The sequence below is a fragment of the Apteryx rowi genome, unplaced genomic scaffold, assembly GCF_003343035.1.
Source record: "Apteryx rowi isolate R43461 unplaced genomic scaffold, aptRow1 scaffold_31, whole genome shotgun sequence".
In the NCBI taxonomy this organism is placed as follows: domain Eukaryota; kingdom Metazoa; phylum Chordata; class Aves; order Apterygiformes; family Apterygidae; genus Apteryx; species Apteryx rowi.
Window position 1 is genome coordinate 2461575 of NW_020449530.1, and position 21223 is coordinate 2482797.

General features: G+C 35.6%; 2 protein-coding genes across 3 annotated transcripts in view; one reads left to right on the forward strand and one right to left on the reverse strand.

Moving 5' to 3' along the window:
* The window catches only part of CACNA1C (calcium voltage-gated channel subunit alpha1 C), a 492904-nt gene extending 481132 nt beyond the window's left edge, over positions 1 to 11772 (reverse strand). The window contains 1 exon segment of the mRNA XM_026070402.1: positions 11621 to 11772. Within this exon segment, the coding sequence (XP_025926187.1) occupies positions 11621 to 11750 (130 nt within the window). The 5' untranslated portion in view covers positions 11751 to 11772.
* DCP1B (decapping mRNA 1B) overlaps positions 1 to 21223 on the forward strand; it is a 47913-nt gene that overhangs the window by 1969 nt on the left and 24721 nt on the right. For both annotated transcript variants that reach the window (XM_026070407.1, XM_026070408.1), the window contains exon 3: positions 2023 to 2150. In XM_026070407.1, the coding sequence (XP_025926192.1) occupies positions 2023 to 2150 (128 nt within the window). The remainder of the gene's footprint in view (positions 1 to 2022; positions 2151 to 21223) is intronic.

A 21223-nucleotide genomic window follows, 5' to 3' on the forward strand; every position in this document is an offset into this window, starting at 1 on the left:
TACACTTCAATATTTTTACTTAAGAATAGGTCTGTTGAGGAGATAAGAAATTCTTGTGATGTTCAGAGATTTTACAAACAGAATGCTTCTCAGAGCATCCATGAGATCATCTATTCTAATATTCTGTGTACTAGATCTGTTGTAGAGCCTGCCTTACATTCGGACAGGGTTTCCAAGGTAGTACCCCAGCATTTTCGTGTGACTAATGTTAAAAGCAGAAAATGACTCAGTTAACTGATCTTGCAGTAGCTGCTGGAAGGGACACTGAAGCAGATAAACAGACTTTCTCCTTTTGAGGATCCAATAGGAGCACTGAGAAATCAAAGGATTCTTTTGAGTGGGCAAGAGTCATATGTATGAAGTGACAAACTGGCATGGAGGAGGCACAAGAGAATTTGAATTGTGTGAGGTGGGAATGCTGATTTTAATCTTTTGAGCTCTTTCCTACCAGCAGTAGGAATCATTAGCAGTAATTTTTCTAACCTCCTTTTAGGTAAGTGAAGAGGAACAAAAAGATGAGATGAGATGCTATAAAAATTACCACTGCAAGGTGAAAGAACTGGCACTTGTTTGTGCTAGCAGTAGCATGAGGTGCCTAGCTGTGTACTGTACAACAGAAGCAGTATTTCTCTGGGATGTTGGATTTAGATGTCCGGAACTGACAATGTGTAGGCCTGGCACTTCTAGCACCTGTGTTCTTCCATTGTTCTTTTTGTTCCCTGCAGAGAAGGGAAGCTGAGGAAGTTTCCATTTTCATCAAAGATTCCCACCCTTGCTGCCCTCCCTACCATGAACTATACTGAACAGGTTATGAGCTGTGGGTGACATCATACATTGACCTCCCCATCAGTTTCAGTTTTAACTTTAATTTTCTGTGGCTTTGAACAAAGTCATAAAATCCTGTTGGAAAAACATTGCCAATAGACCATAGGTTGGAGGCAACTGGTGTTGCCTTTTGCTTTCTTACTACCATTGTGATAAAGTAATGTGACCATTTTACTTGAGCTGGTTTATTTATCACCTATCCCATCTTTGAGAACTCTCAGGAAGTTTCAAAAATCGGACTTCCCACTGGATTAACACCAGTGGAAGTGGACTATTTGAAAACAAGAAAGGGAAAAAGTGAATTACTGGCTGTTGCGAACAAGGATTCTTCTTAAGGTTTCCACCTTTTGTTTAATTTTCTGTTGTATTGCCTCCCATCCTGTAATGCAGATTCCTGTGCTTTGGATTTCATAGAGACATTAACCCACCAGTGATTACCAGAATTGGCACTTTTCCCAAACATTTAGCCATTATCTTGTCCTTTAGCGTCAAACTCAGTTTGAAAGTAGTATCTCTTGTCAGAATTGGTGCTAGGGTTAACAGCTCATGTTAACAGAAATTATCTAAATGACTTAGGAGTATAACCCTTATGAAACAGCATAATATGATTTGTGTTCTTATACTTTAGATGGTATTGAAAATCCCATCTGGAATGATTGTTATCCTATGTAGTTGTTACCTGAATATTAAACAACCAACTGTGCTCTGGCCCGTGACTATATCTTTCTAATTGCTGTTGTCAACTCCAGCAGGAAACCATAGGCTAGGTGTTGATGGTTGAGTAGTGTGGTGCTAGTGGTCTGGGATGAAGTGTAATGAAGTAATATCTTGCCTGTTCAGAAGTTGTAGCCCTTATAATTCAATATAAAAACTGGGCATGCATACATGAGTAATGCTGTGGGTTCGAAATTGGTGTGACTAAATCATTGGGCCTCAAATGGTAGTGTCACAGATGCGGCATACTCTGCAGTTATTGTGAACGGTGGTGCTTTGGTCATTTCTCATACAGAATGTTTTGAAATAATTAAAAGGATTACATGAAAGACTGCAAGACTCAATTGTTATTTCCTTGACAACCAAATTAGATTTTTGAAATATCTGTTAAAAAAGAAAAACAATTTTGGAGAACTATACAACAAAAAATTATAGTCATTTCTGTTTGTCTTTGACCTGATATTTCTACTTGGTAATTTTCAGATCGGCTTCTCCGAGGCATGGCTTCACAATTATGAACAGGCTGAGCATGGAAAATCGAACAGAACCAATTACTAAAGACCTTGATTTCCAGCTGCAGGATCCTTTTCTGCTTTACAGAAATGCCAGATGTAAGTGCATGATATGTTGGGTTAAATGTTTATGTAGTCAGCTCTTCTTCAGAGTCTCTTTTCTGTTTAAGACAGACTAAGTCATTAGATTACAGCTTTCAAGGGCTGAAACTAGCTGGTTAATAGTTATAATTGAAGGAATGTATTTTTTTGTTTGACATGCTGAAAGAGAAGAGTCGCTCACTGCTTCCTAAAATACCACTTTTCTCAAGAAAGCATTTAAACATGCTTAACACGTAATCTTTCCCTTAATTGACAAATAGTAGATTTTTATGGTAAAGTGTATGTGATGGATGTAGATATTCATACAGATAGTGTTTGTGCTTTGAATATACTTCAGTCAGTGTTGGGAAGTCTTGTCATAAAGAGAATCCACTGAAGGTTGGAGTGATGTATGTGATCTTGGTGTTCTGCATAAAGATAGACAAGCACAGCCAGTTCAAATCTTGCCTGGGTTCCAGCTCCAATATACTGTCCTTACGGCAAGTTGGAGAAGGGGTTACTTCTTGACTATTAGAGGTAACTGACCTGAAAACAGTGCTGATATAGAGTTGAGCCTCATTTAAACCCTGATGAGAGACGAAGTTAGTACTTTGGTCTCTGTGCTTGTCTTGTATAATTATCAGGCTTATATGTAAGAATTGGCAAATGTGTATACAAATATACATAGAACCATTGCAACATGCAATTATATGTGAATGAGCATTTATAAATATACAGGTTTATGCCCGTACTTGGAAGTAGAGCTGTAGTGTGATCTATACTTTGTGCTTGGTGCATAAAAACAGATTCCAAAAATTCTTTATGTGACCTGTGATCCAGATGTGTTCCCTCTGAATGAAGTAAAAACTGAGGAAAGTCATGGCATCCAAAGCAGTGCAGTTTGATAATCTGCTGGATCTTTTTATTTCCTAAACTCAATGTGGAGCTTGAAAATATGTCAAGAGGGAGTTCTGTTGCTTGCAGATGCTATGTGGCAGAAATAATAATGGTGAAGTAACAAATAGTCTAAATGAAAATTCTATTTCTGAGAGTATTTGAGATGCTGAAAAAGAGGTGAAATTCCACCATTTAAGTTCCCAAATAAACTGAAAAGAAATACAGACATCTCCAGGCTAGACTAGACAAGACATTAGGATTTTAAGCAGTGTTAAGTACCACAAGACCCATTTATGCCATCTGATTTCAATGAGTCTCTGCTATGTATATAGGGTTTTTTTAATCTCATTTTAAATTCCCAGTAGGAATTTTATATGCATATACTAGTATTTGCCTTTTGAAGTTAAAGCTATTTTTTTTTTTTTGTTGAGACACAATTTGCATAAAGAATAAATAGAACTTTTTTATTATAACTCTCTATGCTGATATAATGAAAGTAAGACAGTCCCTTAGTCTGAACACCACATATAAACAGCTTTTTTTTATAGCAGAGAGAATTGTTTACTTGGATTTTGAGGCATAAACAGTTTGTTCACTAAGAGATGTCAGAATTTAGGTTTGCAGGGTCTCAAACACAGGTACTAACATATGCTTCTGAGCAGTGGGGTTGTGTTCAATAACCTGCTTGGGCCTTTTTGGCTAATTGTGTAACAACAAAATGCAAAAGGCTTCCTTTCTGGATTCTTCTGTCTAAACAGTGGTTCTTTTAGGGCAGGATTTCCATCTGGCAACTCAAAGCTGGATTTTGTTGAAAAATTCATTGMCAGTCAGCCTCTGCAAAGTTAGAACAGTTTGTTCGTACCTCTCTGCTCTTCTGTGCAGAAGAATTTTACTGAACCCTTCTATGTTCAGCTTTAAGACGTATCATGCAAAATAGACTAGCCAGCTGTCAAGCGAGTGACACCAGTGTGACACCAGCTAAACACACCAAGGGATTCCTTTCCCTGAATTAGTTAATGTTCCTTTCTGCTAGTAGATTCACAAATCTGTACTAGGAGGCACTACCTCAAAGAATTTTCAGCGTGCATTAAAGAACAAGCCCAGCAAGCATACAAAACAAACTAAGGGAATGGAAGCAGGAGGATTGGAGCAGGGGAGGTGAAAGCATATCTTCAGAGATGACCTACACTGACAATTTGCCAGCACCAATATGAAGGTACCAAAATTTTTCTTTCACATTAGGATCTCTCAGCCACAAGAACCGGTGTCTTTTTGTCCTCGTGGCACTCTGCTATGTGATTCAGTTGAGGATAAGCATGAAAAAGAGAGTACCAAAACCCCAGCTGGTATACTCCTAGTTTTCTAAAGTCATCTTCAGCCATAGTTTTGGTGGGTCTGTTTTCTCCAGAGTTAACTGCTGCATTTGACCATGGAAAAATCTGTGTCTCTACTTAATTTGAGTGTTTCATTATGTGAGAAAAGGTTCATGTTTGCTTTACTCAAAATCAACTAGTTTAGGATATCAGGTAGTATCAGGTGTGTTCCATGCATACGGATACATGTTAATCCTAGTTATTTATCTTTCTAAAATAGTCTTATAAAGGTTTAATCATTAGTTCTCCAAGAAAGCTGAAGCTGTTGGTACTTCAAAACAAAAACTGTTTTTTTCTCAGACTTCCATGGAAACAGTTATGTCTTCAGAACAAACTGGGTTTACAGACCCATAGAAGAAAAGTTATTTACCACCTCATTTGACCTTTCCAGGTTTTCTTTAAGTCATCTAGATAGTTCACATGGCGATTTCTCCACTAAGATGCAGCTAACTTCAGTCCTTTTCTCCCTTTTTGTATATTTCAGTCTTTACTACATAAAATAAAGTAACTTCCTCAACATTATATGTCTGTCTTCACTAAGGTCTCATCCAAACATGATTCTGAATATCCACCTTGAGTTTTTGCTATAAATATTTTCATTAGGTTTTGCTTTATTATACAACCTCTATTTATCATTTTTGCTAAACTGAGGCTTCAGGTTTTTTCCTTATTAAATTGAGTTTTCATTCAAAACCTGTTCTTTTTAGGCACTAATGTTATAATGTTATTTTTATTTCCTGCTTCCGGATGCAAATAGAGGACTATTCAGTAATAGCTGTTTACTTGGCTCAACCTTGGGCAGTTTGGAAGTAACACTTAATGGGATCTGGAAACAAGTTGCCTTTTCTAATCTTTTGTTTGAATTGGTTACTTCTTACTCTATTTGTCATAGTGCTAGTCATGTCATATCTAATAAGATTTCTGTTTCCTCTGTGTTTTAATTGGTATAGTTCTTTTCTCATATAAGATTTGTATTTGATTTTTGTGAAAATATAAATTTCAGAAAAAACAAAATCAAGCATTTGGAAGAATAAGAAAGTACTGGCCAGTCTTTTGTTTGTTGCAATATTATGAATGTTTGTTGAAACTAGTTTTATTTCAGTAGAACTGAATATCTATGGCTGGTTGTATCATACAATTTAAAATAAACACTCTCGGCAGCAAAAGGGTGTTACTTTTGCACTGGAGACGTCCCCAACATTTTGTAATGTTATACTTATCAATTTAGCAAGACTGCTTTGCACCCACTCTATGATTACAATAGAAAAAGYTTTCCAAAATGGTATATAATAAAACTAAAGTTTATGAATACTTAAAATAAAAAAGGAGTATTTTGATCTTTTTACTTTATTGGGTTTTATATAACTTCTGTTTTTCCATATGGTCTTGTTTTGTCTTAGTGGTCTAAAGTCTATTGTCTAAAAACATCGGTGCAGGCACCTACAGTGTAATCCCAGGACTTTTCAGGCTGGATTTGAGAGCCCTGCCAGTTAATGTTTGCACTGATCCATTATTTAACAGAAAAATTTGTGTCTGTTAAAGTAAGGCTAGAACTAGGGTTATTCATTTGAAAGCCAGAAGGGAAGCTCAAATTACAGAGTATTTGATGCCAACAGAAATCCTTTTGTAAGTACACCAAGAAACAAAAGGTTTATGGCTCAAATAAGTATTTTCAATATGATCCTTAAACTTATGTTGTTAACTGCGGTTTCAGACACTTTGTCTTTCTGAGAGCAAATAAAGACAGTGGTTTTGKTTTTTTTGTTCAGATCATCTAATGATTTTAATCTTAAATTCATAATTACTACTTTTTTCCCTAATCTTTGGTGGTATTTATTGTGGAAACCAATGTTTGGAATCTGTTGCTCTAGAATTCCTGCTGATTAATATGAAATAGCACAAAAGAAATGCAGAAATGTAATTATTGGTTAAACTAATATCAGTTTCTCCTTTTAGCAATGATCAACTCTATAATAATCCAATCGCCATGACTCCCAAAGTATATCATACCAGTTGTATATGGGTGTATGCTGGGTTAGAGAATTATTTCTTGAGCTGACTGATTTATCATTTTATCACTGTATACTGGTTTTCATATTTATAGAGCAGGGAAAACTTGGGGAAAATTAAATTGTGTATCTGAGAGCTCGGTTCATGTTTAGAGCTGCCGGAAAAAAATATAAGGAAGATCATACCCTGCAAGAAGCTAGTATGCTAACAGGGACAGTTAATCTGATACAAGTTACTTGGGTGTTTTTCTACTATAGCAACTGGAGAAAGAAACTGAGTGACAGTTCAACAAATATTCTGTATCTGACTAGATACTCTACCCATTTGGGCACAGATGGTTGTTTTTCATTTGTGTGTCACTTATTTAGCAAAGCCTTTGATCATGTCATCTCCTAGGATTGAAGCCATATGAGGTTTCCTAGCCAGATCTGGCATGTTTTACTGAACTTGAACACTTGCATAGGGTCGGGGAGTGCACGCGAGCAGAACAGCCGTGCCAGCTTTTGGTGAAACTGTGTAGAGACAAGTGGTACATCCATAACCTCATAGTAATTTCAATTGTCAGGTTTAACCGGCCACCATAGGTCTGTCAGTACCCTCTGAATTTAGTATCACTTCCCCAGATTCCCACACTGCAAAGATTTGCAGTAGATGGGGGAAGTTTGGCAGCTGTCCACAGAGGTAGCCTAAGTTCCCCCCCTCCCTTCCCTCCGCTACATCATAATTATTTTTTCCCTACGTCAGAATTATTCAAGGAGGAAATTTTTCCCCAAAATATGTTGGGGTAAATAAAACGGAAAGGAAAGCTTTAGAAAAAGATAATAGTGTAAATTTTTGTCAAACTAGATTTTTTCATTCTTAGATTCTATACTATGGTCTTCTAGAGCCCTCTCAACTGGAAGAGCTCATCTGTTCAGAGGCTGAGTGGGGCTTGTTTCAGTTCACCCTTTGATTTAAATGCTAAATGGCTAATAAGTGTCCCACTTTTGTAGACGTCTGTGAAGACCTATTGATCCTTCAGGTAGACTCTAGAAACATTTGTCTAAGAAATACCTTCTTAGAAAACTATTAGAAGTTTACTTTCCTAGGGAAAAGAGGAGACAATGGTAAAAAATATGAGTGATATGTAAACATGAATAAGGGATGTAAAAAATATATATATAATAATAATAATCTGCTTTTGGATGCTATAATGTCTTTTTCCCCTGAAATCTGTTCTGATACTATTCTACATTATATCTTCTATAATTCAATATTAGTAAAACTCTTCTTTCTTCTGAAATGTGTTTTTATTTGAGAAAGAAACCAGCATTTGGTGGTTAGATCTACTTTCTGTATATATTTGGATTCAGTGTCGTGCATAGTGATCAGCAAACAAAAACTTGCTCAACTATTTCCATTGAGACAGGGGAAGTAGATTTTTTTGTTTTAGGCTTTCTTTTTATGATGTAATAAAGCTGCAGAGTTCCTATTTGCTTTTTGGTTTTGGTAAAAATGTCAGTTTAAAAAGGAGAACTTTTATTTATTAGCCTTTTACCCACCAACACACAGTATTCTGGTCAAATAATGAAAAAGAAACAAAATGAACGCAATAAATTGAAATGGGTATTTAACTGATTTTCCCCAAAATACTTGTGTCCTTCTTATTTTTGAAACAAATACTGTTAAATGTTTTTAACTTCATTCAGTTTGAATTATTTTCCTCTAAATTCTGTGAGTTGATGATTTTTAAGTATTATATGGTGCTCTGTTACAGCAGCCTTAAGTAAAATGCAACTTTTTATCACAGCTCAAGAACTTAAAAACAACTTCTTGGAAGTTAAGATTGAGAGTGAAATTATTACTCTGGACAGCTATTACATCTGCCCAATTTGTTGAAGAAACTATTTCTATAGTTTAAACCTCTTTGAAAAATTGTTTATCAATTTAGAACAAAATTGTTTGATACTGAAAATTGTAAAACTAGAGAAATCCAAAGTACTTCTGGCAGATGGGCCCTCATTAGAGGTGTTTTCATGTCAGCTTCCTGTTTGCTAACCAAATTTGGCTAAAGCCTTTAGAAAAGCTTGTCTGGACAGTCCACTGCCATTTCTTCAGGATACAAATGCTTGTGGTTTACCTGAGGAGGTGTTCCTGGGAGACATTTATGCCTCTTAGAAATAAATAAATAGCTCCTCCTTCTTCCCATTCCACCTTCTCTCCTTTGATCAGCATTATAGAAATTCGTCATGCCTCCAGCCAGAAAGGAACAGCAGCAGGGTCAGGAGTGTCTTTTCTGAATGTTAGTCACCTTTTTTCCTTTTTTAAATTAATTATTTAAATTAAATTAAATTATTATTTAAAATTTTTTCTTTTTTTAATTTAAAAGGAAAGCAAATTAAACACACTGAAAATGCATTAATGTTGCAGTAGGAGTTGATTTTAAAACCAGAAAATTAAGGTCGTATTTCTGACAGAATTAGCTTTGTCATGTTTTATGCATTTTTTTTTTTCTAAATCTGTTTTACAGTTTGTCTGTAACTTAACTATTCTATAGTTTTGTCATGTGCACATTTTTTGGAGAGAAATAAATAAGCAGGGAGCAGGAAGAAACTTGCTTATCCAGTGCTTAGTGACTGTCTTTTTCTTGCTTTTGAGATGCTGTCTTGCATTCAGTTAAGTGACTTCCTTGTACCTTCACTCAGAATTTATCTGTTCTTAGATTGGTTTGTAAAATCTTTACTAGCTCACTGCTGTGTTTCCCATATAATGTCTCATTTTGTGTTCTATGCTTCACTCTACTAATGACTTTAATGTGCGTAGAAGATGATAAAAATTACTTCAGAAGATCAAGAAAAATAAATGATGCCTCAGAAATAGTACAGGTATTGATTTACTTTTTTCTGCAACTTCATTAAATTTTGCCAGTTGTGTCTCTTATTTTAATTTTCAACGATACCTAAAAATCTTTAATGTTTACCTGTAAACATATAAAAACAACATGGTAACCTGATGGCATAATTGAGCACTATTCTGCATTTAGGTGTGATTGAACACACAGCAGTGCTGGCTCAAGACAGGAGATTGGTAAGATCAGGATTGTCGATCTTGCTACCCAGTGCTTAGTTAGCTTACTTATTTTAGAATATAGAAGCTGGTATGGCTCTTTTGGAAGTCTGTGATTAAACTCTGCTTGATTCTATGGGAGTAGGGTTGGATTTTTAATATTGTGTGAAAACAGGATCATTTATTGTTGAAAAAGAAGGATGCATGTATGCAAATTACTATAAAAATAAATAAATAGAATGAAAAAGTGGAGTAGAAAAGTAGAGATACTTTTCGGTAACAATCTGTGTCTATCATATTATCTTCTTTCCCAAACTCTTTATCTAACTGAAGTTAGCCCTATTTTGAGCAGAGTATTAGACTAGATGACCTCCAGATGCCCCATTCAAACTAAACTATTAATGGGATTCTAGGATTAGCATGTATTGGTTAGTTCTGCTTCAAGGTGCTTGGGATTTTTTGTACTTAGTGTGGAGAGAACATGTAGGTTTGTGATTTTTAGATTTAGATTTTTAGGGTTCAAATCACAAGAGGGAAGGAAGGAACTAATATTCTGCTTTTTTCTTTTAAGCAAAGCTCTTTGTATGTAATACTGTTAAGTATTTTTAAGTGATTTTTTTTTCCCCAAGGCTTTCTTATTATTCATGTTTTCCCTTAAACTAAATACAACACATATTTTCAGTGGAAATTGTAAATGCCATTTATGAAGGTCCTAATTTTAAGACATAAAAATCTTGATGAGGAAAACCATGTCACTTGTCTCCCCCTACAGGGATTCTGTTCGGACTTTCCTAAAAGGTTATTTTTGTTGTCTCCTCCTCACCCTTCATACCCTGAGGATTTGGTCCCAGGTCTGGAAGTCTTCAGCTGTAAAGCAAATAATTTAGAAAGCTTTGCATTTGTAAAGTGGGTCTATAAGGGTAGGAGGTTTTGCAACTATAACTGTAATGAGTGCAGCCATCTTCTGCTCTAATGATCCATGTGTTTCTGTTGTGTAATAAAGTGGTCAAAATTATAAGGAAAAGTGTGGTACTGCTACCAGATTTTTCAGTTATGTGGAATGATGGAGTCCCATTTGAAAGTCAGTGAAACTATATGTCATGTGAGAAGAAACAGACTAAGGACTTAAGATAACAACGCTATGTAGTTTTTTGGTGGCTGATAATTATTTTGTGTATGGTAGAAGCTTATACCTGCCTGGGCAAGCGAATTAGTAGGGAAAGTATATGGAATAGAACTAAAAGCATGTATCGAGTACCCTGCAGTTGTGGGTGAGTTTCTGAATAGAATGCAAAGAGTATAATACTGCATATATCTGCTAAACACAGTCTTAGTTTCCCATTTATGGATGTCAGCACATAAGTAGCATATTAGCTTGTCTGGACATTTACTGCTGAGAGTGTACTGCCAACACTAGGAATTCCGGACATCTTTTCAAGATAAGATAGGCATACGATGCAGTAAAGCTCAAGAGTTAAAGTTGAAACAGATTTTTTTTAAGACGGTCTTTTTCATGTGACTACCTGTACCCCGTCTCCTTCATACAGTACCTCCCTGTGTAGTATAAAATAGTAGATGTTTTCAGATCAGTGAAAATACATATGTGAATACCTAAATAGTTACACAAACAAAATTTTGCAAAACAAGTTGCTTTTTAAAAACCACTCTCATAATGCCCTTTTCAGATTAACCCCTTTACATGCAGACGTTTGCATTTAATATATTGAGCTTTCAGGCAATGTTTTAAACTTCTTAGCCTCTTCATCTACAATAAAACCTTTTTTTCTTGCTTGCTGCTCATACCTGCATGCTTTGCCTGTGCCTTTATTTTTTTACTCGAGTCAAAGGGGAAGTGGGAAAGTGATGTTCGTTAGATGCTCAAAAGACAGTATATTACCAAGAGAAGCTGTCCATCTGCTTAACTCCACCGACCTGAGAATTACCAAAGTTCTCTATACCATGTCATAGTGTGATCACACACACAAGACTTTAAAGTACATTATGCCCAACTACTACTTTGCATTATTAATGCTGTTTCATACATGATTGTCACTCACTCATCAATGATACAGATTCTTCTATTTAAATAGAAATGGAATACTTATCCCAGGAGATAGCTCCCCATGCAGTTTGCATGCACACTGCTGTGTGGTGCTGTCTTACCTCCAGGTTTGATGTAGAAGCAGTTGAGCTGAGTTTCATGCACCAGCTTCCCCTTATACTTCGTTTCAGGTTCCCCTGGCAAGTGGCTGGTTAGCGGGTGATACGCTTGCCGAACAAAGGCTTGAAACATTGTAGAATTCCAAAGGAGCTTTGCAACAGATGAACCTGAGTATATTTTCTGTATATATTAAATGAAAATTCCCTTTGGCTGGTTGTTTCTTACTTTAGAAATATTTAATGTAATAGTCTTGCACAGAAGTTAAAATCTCAGTGTTGCTTAGAACTACTGACAACTTAGTGCTTTCCTCTAGAAACTATTTTCCAGCTCTTTGAAATCTCAGCAGTATCTCTTGCACTATCCTTTCTTTTCTTGCTCTTCACTCCTGATCCTTTCCTTGTCCTTTGTGCCTAATGCTCAGTTGGAGCCTACTCCTCCCCCTGTGGTTTTTCAGGAAAACTTGGATTGAGAAACGAAGATAATGGACGCCATCCACCCGTCAGCTCATCACCTCACCGAGCCATGACAATCTCTGGTTTCTGTATATCAGCACGGACTTCTCTGATAATATCCTCTTGTGTTTGAAAAAAATAGGTTTGTCTAGTAGGATGTGGACTTCACTCCTGACATAGCCAGAAAACTTCTCTTGGAATGCGAGCTTGCTTGTTCGCAGTCTCTTTTATATGTGTGTGTATATATATAAAAATATTTGTAACCTTCTCTTAATGTGAAAGAGTATATCCTACGGCGCATATACAAACGCTCACTTCTGTCTAGTATTGATTTAATATAAGCTCTTGACTGCCTCATCAGCTTTGCCTTCATCAGAACAAGTCTTAAATCGGCATTAAACAGTATTTTTCAATTACGGGAGGAGAAAAAAGAAAGAAATTCTTTTCAAGTATAAGATAGCATACCCTTTAAAGGACAAGGAATGTGTTCTATATAGAAACCCGTGCAACTGTTCCAGTGGAATTCCACTAAGACTGCAAATGCAGTGTTGTTTTTTTGTTGTAAGAGGCGTACGAACTAGTAACAGTGTTGGGCTTAGTATTTGCCATCTGCTGTGTTTTAACGGTTATGGCTGCAACCCAGTTGTTGGTTTTGCAGTGCAGAGCTTGCTTTAATAAAATGTAACAGAATATAAAATCTTCACATCATAATGTATTGCTTAAAATTAATCTTTACAAAAAATGTGTTTGTACCTGCTAGCGTCATTATTTTAGACGTATGTACTCCTAGGTCTGTTACAGTTTGTTTCAGTAATCCTTTTGCATAGTAGAGATATTATTCATATGAATAACAACAGCCACAGATCCAGTAGGCAGGGGGGAAAAAAAAAGTAAGTGATGTAAGACACATGCTTCAGGTCAGATGTCGACAATAAAGGGGGTAGGAAGATTCTTCCTGTGAATCATCTGGTGCTGGTCGTTGTCTTGCACAGGATATGGACTTTCAGTTTGAGGAGCTCCACCAATTCTTTTGTCTCTGTCAAACAACTGCTTTTCTGTAAAATTTCAGGATTAACAAAATACAGCATTAAATCCAGTACGCAGGAATTTAAATTCACTGTGGCATCTTTCAGTGGGAAGGCTCTTGAAATTTTGTAATAATTAATTAGAAAAAGAGGAGAGATAACATTGGATTTTATGTAAAGTATCATATGCCTTCCGGCAGTGCTTTACTTCTTTTTGCTTTTCAGTTGTCATCTCTCTTCTGTTTTTATTCTGATTTCTGTCACATGTATATTTTGTACATCTCCTTGCTATACTGAGAACAAAGTTGGGATTCAAGTTTGTGCTGAGCAAGTTAGAAGCAGAAGGAGGGGACAGAACGAGAATAAGAAAGCAGAAGGTGAAAATTACTGGTATGTTTTATACCTAAGGGATTATGCGTGGGTTGGTAAAACACTGCTGACTTCTGAAAAAAAATGAAATGATGCAGTTTTACTTCCTGCATGAAAATAATGCAATTGCTGTAACAAAAATCTCCCAATGCACAGTTCCAAATTTGAACTTGAATCGAAACATAACTCTAGTCTATATTCAGCAATGCAAAAATTGCAGAGTATCTCCCAGCATTGATTCAGTTGTCTAAAATGTCTAGCTGCTAATGTAACATGAATTTGATAAATATGGATTTTCAGATGCTCTCATCTATTGGATTACAGATTTAAAACGAAGAAATACCTATTGTTTAATCATATTTTCATGGTGACAAGCTTGATCTCAAAAGGTACATTCTCCTTCTGTACGTGCACACATGCATCTATACACACACACACACACACACACACACACACTACTTTGTGCAAAAGAAGGTAGAAAAGTCAATAAAATGCTGAAGTTTATAATAAGTTGAACACTGAATTAAATAGCTAAAATTATTTTTTAAAGTTATACCTTAAAAACAAAATTAGAGCAATCAAATGAAAAAAGCGGTAAGGTAGTTTCAAAGAGGTGACATTTGTATCTTCATGAAAGAAAAATGACTAAATTGCAGTTTTCACAAGAATAAAGTAGTTCATAAAATATGCTTAATAAAATTTAAATATGCATAAAGGATAAAATGGAATTTTCAATGGAAACTCCATAGTTTGGCCAAAGTAACTGAAGATGATGTAACAGCTGACTATAACAGAAGAGATGGCTACAGAGTAGTGCATTTTTTGGGGGGGAGGGGTGGTGGTATTGAATCAAAAAATCTTAAAAGGCTATGGCAAGTAGCCATAGTAAAAACAAAGACATAAGATACTCTGTAAATGGGAACTGAGAATTGTGGAATTTCAAAAAAAAGTAGTTGACTCTACATTTGCCTATTTCTACAGGATGTTTGTTTTATTTTTCTAACCTTTTTCAGAAAGGAGTTGATTGCATAGGAAAGATGGTGAAATGGTGAAATTGACTGCCTCCAAAATGTATGAATATACAGAGTATACAAATGGAAGAACGCTTTTTTTTTAGTTTTGTCAATGTTATGATATTCTTTAGATGTTACACGTTACAAGAACAAGTATATATTTTCGGACAACTTAGATCGTTGTTGCAGGTTGACAGCTTCATCGATCTGCAAATGTATTTCCATTAGGTAGGATCTGAAGGCATGCAATAAAGAAGTAAGTGAGATGAGATCACAACAGTCAGAATTTTAAACAACATCTATAGTTGAGGTTGCTTATTTTCATAATGAAGCCTTTTTTCAAGTTGTTTATAATTTTGCATGACTTGAACTGTTTTGGATAAGAGCTCATCAGACTGATTATATGAAAAACTCAGGATTCAGGAAAAAATAACGTAAAATAACATGGTGTTGAACACCTGCTTAAGGTTAAAATATTTTCCCTTCTTTTTTCCTCTTTTTTTTTTTAAACTGAAAAAATTAACACCAGCAGAGTTTGAAAACTTGACCTTGAACCTGAAGGTAGCTCTGGAATTAGAGATGTTCTTTGACAGGTACATCAGAGATTAAGCTTTCAAAATTTTGGGGAATATATTCTTAGATTTGGCTAAAATATGAATCCATGAAAACTGCAGTGGTCAAATCCTGATGAGTCCTCTACCAACCTTTCAAGTAGGTCATTTACACTGGAGCAGCCTTCATCCCCACAGGACTAGAACACCTCATAATCCATAAGAAACATAACAGAAGCTGCCACTTACTTTAGCCTAGTGGAAGGCAGGAAAGATAAAGGCTAGAAATAGAGGAGATGAAGGCAGCTCTCAGTCATATTCTTTAAAATAAAAGCAAACTATTTTTTTCATCTCCCAGGCTGGAAGAGCAGTGGTGCTTCCTGTTGTCCTCCTCAGTTGAGTAGGGCAGTTCTTTTCATTGCTTTAACTTTTAGGGTGATGTGCATATAATCAGTGTTCTGGTTTAAACTCTTCCACTGATAAGTAACTATTCTGTGAACTTTATAAACTAATCTCTGAGAAAAGGCTTCAGAGATAATCCAGTATAACTTCCCTTTTTACAGGTTTCAAAACTTCTAAAAGTTCATTTCTAGCATTCTGGAAAGAAGCCTGTATCTGTAGTGCTGGAGGGTTGGTAAATATAATCTTAGGATGATTTTGTGCTAGTGGAATACTACTAGTATGTATGCTTTTCTGCTAATGAAAGTTACGGATATATATTTAGTTTAGATTTGAGTAATGGTGTGTTTTTGTGTATGTTCAGGTCACTATATAGATGAGAGCCTGGCTTTATTTCAGTATGCATGGAAGACCAATTTAATGGTTTGCAGTGGAAAGTTATTGGGGATAATGGAGCACTGGTAAGCTAGTGTGGATAATAGGAGCTTCGGACGTTGAGGAGTTGTATTTCTTTTCCCACTCAGCCGTTCTCTGATGGATTTCTTGCAGAGGAAGGTTGCTGTTGTTGACTCAGGATATCTGGGTTTGGTTTTTAGCCTTGATAAAGACTTCCACATAGAGCTTTCCAAAGTCAGCATCTTGTCATTTTTCTATATCAAAATGGAAACAGTAGCATTTGTCTATCTTAATATCTCTTCACTTAGCTTGTAAACTCTTTCAGTGAGAGACTGTATGTATAATCATTCCTATTAGAAAAGGCAGTGGAGCTCCAGTCTGATGTGGTTGTTTTAGGAGTCTGCTGTGAATAATGAGAAACACTTGTTATTTGAGAACAACTTATTTATTTATTTAAGAACAATACAGGTTTTATTAAGAACAACTTGTTGTTTAAGAAATTGATAGCCCAGCACCTACAGACCTCCTACCTTCATGTCAGTGTCATGCATCATCATGATTTAAAAGTTATTTGGAACTGATGATGCAATGGCAGGGGATGAGACTAGAAATCAGTGGAGGGGAGAAAAAAATTGCACTAAGCCAGATGGATCATTGCATCGACACTATTCCTGTGTCATGACTGAAAATTTCTTGTAGCATCAATAAAAGTCAGTTTTAAGGGAAATCTTGCAAATTTGGTTTGCCTTTGGGATCTTTTCCAAAAAGTAAAGAACCTGCTGTTGGACTCTTGCATCTGCTGAGCTATATGGAAATAAATGGATCAATGGAAATTGAAGTTTCTTGCCAGGCTAACATAACCTTAGCTTTGAGACTATTTGAGGGACATTCTAGTGAGCTTATTTTGCTTGTCCCTGCTGCAGAGTTAATGTTCTTTTCATTATGGAATTTCCTATAGATTTTTCTGAAGTGTCTCAGATCAGGCTATCATTAGAACTGCAGACATGATTTTATAAACAAATTATCATCTCTGTTTGAATTGTCATTTTTTTGCCCAATGAGATCAGTAATGTTTGTTGGCTCTGTATCTGGAAGTCTGTGAATTGGTCACCCACTATTCATTAGGTTGAAGATCACAAGGATATTTCAGGGTCCATTTTATTAACAAAAAATTGTTTCATGCATTGATTTTAAGACATAGTTCCAGGCACAATTAAACAGATGGTAGCGAGGAACCTATTCTTGACTTTAATAATGTTGCCAATCACTGCCCACTCTCTAGCAATCTGCTTTGGGGGAATGGGGTTTTGAGGGGCTTTTTGTTTTGTGTTTTGGCTTTATTGAGAAGGTTGTTTGAATAGTTCCCTCCTCAGTTGACTTTAAGATGACTGGTCAAGCTGAAAAAAGGCTTTTTTTCACTCGCCGTGAATCATTTTCATTTTGCGTTAAGATGTCTCTGAGGAGGATTTCTTTTCCCTTTAATAACTGGCTTTTTTTTTTCTGCTTGTTCATATATAATGTTAAAAACCTTTGAAATAATGGAAATACCATGGAAAGTCATCTTTTCCTTGTCCATGTTAAAAGTGACCCAGTGAGGTGGATCAGGAGCATTATCAAGCTTTAAATGAAAGAGCAAGTGTCTGATTGTTTAGCAATTTTTTTTTTCTTCCACCTGCTTTTTAGGAATTTAATTTACACTGGTATCAAAATAGAGTTTTATATTGTCCAAAAAATAATCTTTTTTCAATGTCTTTGGGGATTGGGGGTATTTATTTTGTATTGTGCTGCTCTATGTAACGTAGAGGAGCAAGAGACCTAAAGATTGCAGTCCTGCTGATGATAGTCCCACATGACTATCAGTATGGTATAATAGGGTGAAATTTATGTTTTTATTATTTTTAAATACCTAAATAGTGATGCAAAATACTATGTTTAAAATGATTTAAAGTTGCAGAATTGAGCACTCCTAGATTGGCAAATACCAAAATTAAGGTTACCACTACAATTTCTCTTTTTTTGTGTACGTAATTTTAAATTATGTGATCACATATTCTTTTTCTATAAGGAATCAAATCATCAGTCATCAAATAGTCTGGATGGTGTTCTTGTAAAGAGCAGCTACTCAGTATTCTGATTTTTCCCTCATTGCTGAAATGTGGGCCTCTTGCATACTGCTGAAGTTCTATATTAGAGACAGAACTACTAATTATTATTTTTTTCTGTGATACTCATCAGTATACTAGCTGATACCTTGTAAGTAAACTGAACTGGTTTGTTTGTGTTGTACTTTGTTCAGATTAGAAGTATTATTCCTCCTATTTTACAAATTGGAATCCTGAGGCAGAATGGTTAAGATTTAAGATCCATTAATGTGGGGTATCTGACTTTAAATTACTTGGACCTAATTTTTTCAGTATATTTTTCATTCACGTGTTCAAAAACACTTCCTGCAGACTGCAGTTCTGTGGCTGGTGTTTTTGCAGATCACACACTCAAATTTTATACCCAGGTCCAGGCTCTCGAATCAAACACCCGGAAATGAAACATACCCAATCAATGACGCCCACTTCAGATGGTATTTTGCAACATGCATATCATTGCCTAATGTCTCTGGGGCAGCCTCAGAGTTGTTCTTCAGCTCTCCAGGATAGTGTGCAGCTGCATTAGCTACAGTTCTTTTACACCTTCTTTCCTTTCTTGCAGTCCTGTCTTACTTGCTTTATCCTGTGTTAAATGATGTAGAGCTCTAACAGGGAAGTTTCCTTCACTACTTGAGCCTGACGAACATAGCGTATTCCTTCCAGTTTGCTATCATAATCATAAAGACTATATCAGGGACAAAGAAGTCATATTTGCATTAGAGTAGAATGATACAAAATTAAGATGACGTGCTTTAAATGGTGTTTTAAGTTTAAGAACTCATAAATCTAAAAGTATTATTGTGGGTATAATCTGCTTTGGGTACTTTTTGAGTAGGTCCTGCAAAATGGTTCTTGGCACTGTAGTATTTTAACATGCTTATCAGAAGAAGAAACACAGTTGTCATTAATAGTTTGCAGACTAGTCAAATATTGCACAAAAGATAGATAGCAGAGAGAAATGATCATCAGCGTAAAGCAGTCTGGCTTTCTTGTAACATGTGCATAGACAAACTGCATTTCAGTGTAGTCAAGTGTGGATTTACGTCTTCAGGAGCGAGAGCATAGTCCATACTTATGAGACCAGTACCCTAGGAAACATGACATCAAGAAAAAAACATTCAAATTAAAATGGATAGTCTACTCTTTTTTTTTTTTTTTTCTGGAATCTTTTTTTGACAGGAAGTTTAAAACAGTTAGTTGCAGGGGAGTCTCAAGTAGGAAGTTATGATATTTCCATGTTTAATGTTACCCATGCTTAAATATTGTAGTTTGTGTATCAGTAGCTTAAAAATAATGACTGCAGGTGTATACACTGAAACCAAAACTTTGATAATGGAAACTTCTATCCAGAGCACAAAAGGCTAATAGCTGGAAATTGAAGCTATGCAAATGAAGACTAAAAAGAATAATCCTAAAGAAAACCCCTTTCTTTTTAATAGGGTCGTTAATCCTTAACATGAATTATGAAAGGTGGTAAGAAATTCTTCATCATTATAAATAAATGAATGTCTTAATTTTGAGAGATTAGAAGTTGTCATCTATAATTCTGGTAAGTAGCAGCTGTCAACTTCTGCTTATGAATAGTGTTCAGTGCTGTAGTATTTGTGCGGTTATAAGAATGACTTAGCCAAAAAATTAAAATTATCAGGCGGAAGCTTTAGAATTGGCTCTGAAGTTGTGATTTTAAAATTAAATAATTTAATTTCTGAAATTAAATCACAGAGCAGTATTAAATGAGCTTCACTGATTTTGTTAAAAATTTTCCGGTTTGATTTATAAGCTACCTTTTTTTAATTCTAACAGTTCTAAAGACTGATACACTTTAATATTTAATTTAATGAATTTAATTAGATTTAACTAATTTATTTGTCTTACTTGAGTTCAACACTAACTATTTCTTGTTGATTTGATACCTGTGTTACATCCTTCTAGTTTAGCTTAATCTTGTTAAAACATGACCTTGGTGAGGTTTTTTTTCCTTTAATATGATCAATTCATTACTAAATCTCATTTCTTTTAGTAAAGAACATGAGTTCAGAACTGTTGAAAATGGATGAATAGATGAATGCCAGCTTGTCAGAATAAAATTAGCTCTCCTCATTGGTCTTCCGTTTTGTTAGCTACTTTTCATGTAACTGGCCCATTTGGGGAGCAGAAGACATCTGGTTTTGATGTTTGTTTGTTTGTTTGTTTGTTTTTACAACAATATCTCCCTGGAAAACTTTATAGGTAAAGCTGGGCGTTCAGTGACTTAATATTTCCTCTTCTGTGCTGCAGCAGAAGAATCTCCTTTGTAGCTCTGCTGTTTAATGATTACGTTTTAGCATGTGAACATTTTAGATAGTGCAATTATCACTCTGCAGGTGATACTTAGATCTAGATTTCCTTTTTGTCAAACAGTCCGATGGAGATGACAGGGTGTATACAGATAATCTATTTAAATTGAATCCTGGTAAGAAATACATTCTTTTCATACTAGTAGAAAGCTTGCAGTGAGACTAGTATTGTATGTGTATTTATCTCTTGTTAGTGAAGAGCATGCTGGGTTACTAGCTTAATAATTACAGTTTGTTATCATCTTAGATTCTTTGGCTGCTCCTGGATTTTTATGTGTTAACGTATATATAAAAAAAAGTTGCCATTTTATGTTTGTTATTAATCAAGATGATGGCAGTTAGTACACATTTTTATCACTATAATTTCCATTTTTGTTTCCTTAAATGTAGATTAAAGTAGAATATATTGTAGTATAACTTTATGTCAAGGTTAGCCCAGGTGATGAGCACTCAATATGAACACATAGGTTTAGTGTACTTCAGGTATGTGACATCTCAGATTTCCACCCAAACTGTTACCTTTTCACTGGTACCTCATTCTCTTGTGCCTGAAGAAGAGTTCAGAGTGCATGTCGAAGAGTCCATTGTGCTGCAGTAAGTTGAACAGCCCTATGATTCTTTCTCAGTGTATTTCTGAAGTATTCATCTGTTCTGGACAGATGGGGGAAGCATGGAAAGAAGTGAAGGACTGTCTACCTGTGAAAGATTTTGCATCTTCACTGCTAAATGGTTAAGCTGTCGGCTCAGAGAATATTGGGCTTGGATTTCAATCTCAACTTTCTTTCATCTGTGCTTCCTAATCTGAGTTGGAAGTACTATTTGGCTGAGGTGAGAAAGTGTGTGTGCACATGTGGAAGTCAATAGGATGGGGTTGACACTTAGATAACATCTGGGCTAATTCTGCAATGAAGACAGCTCTCTGG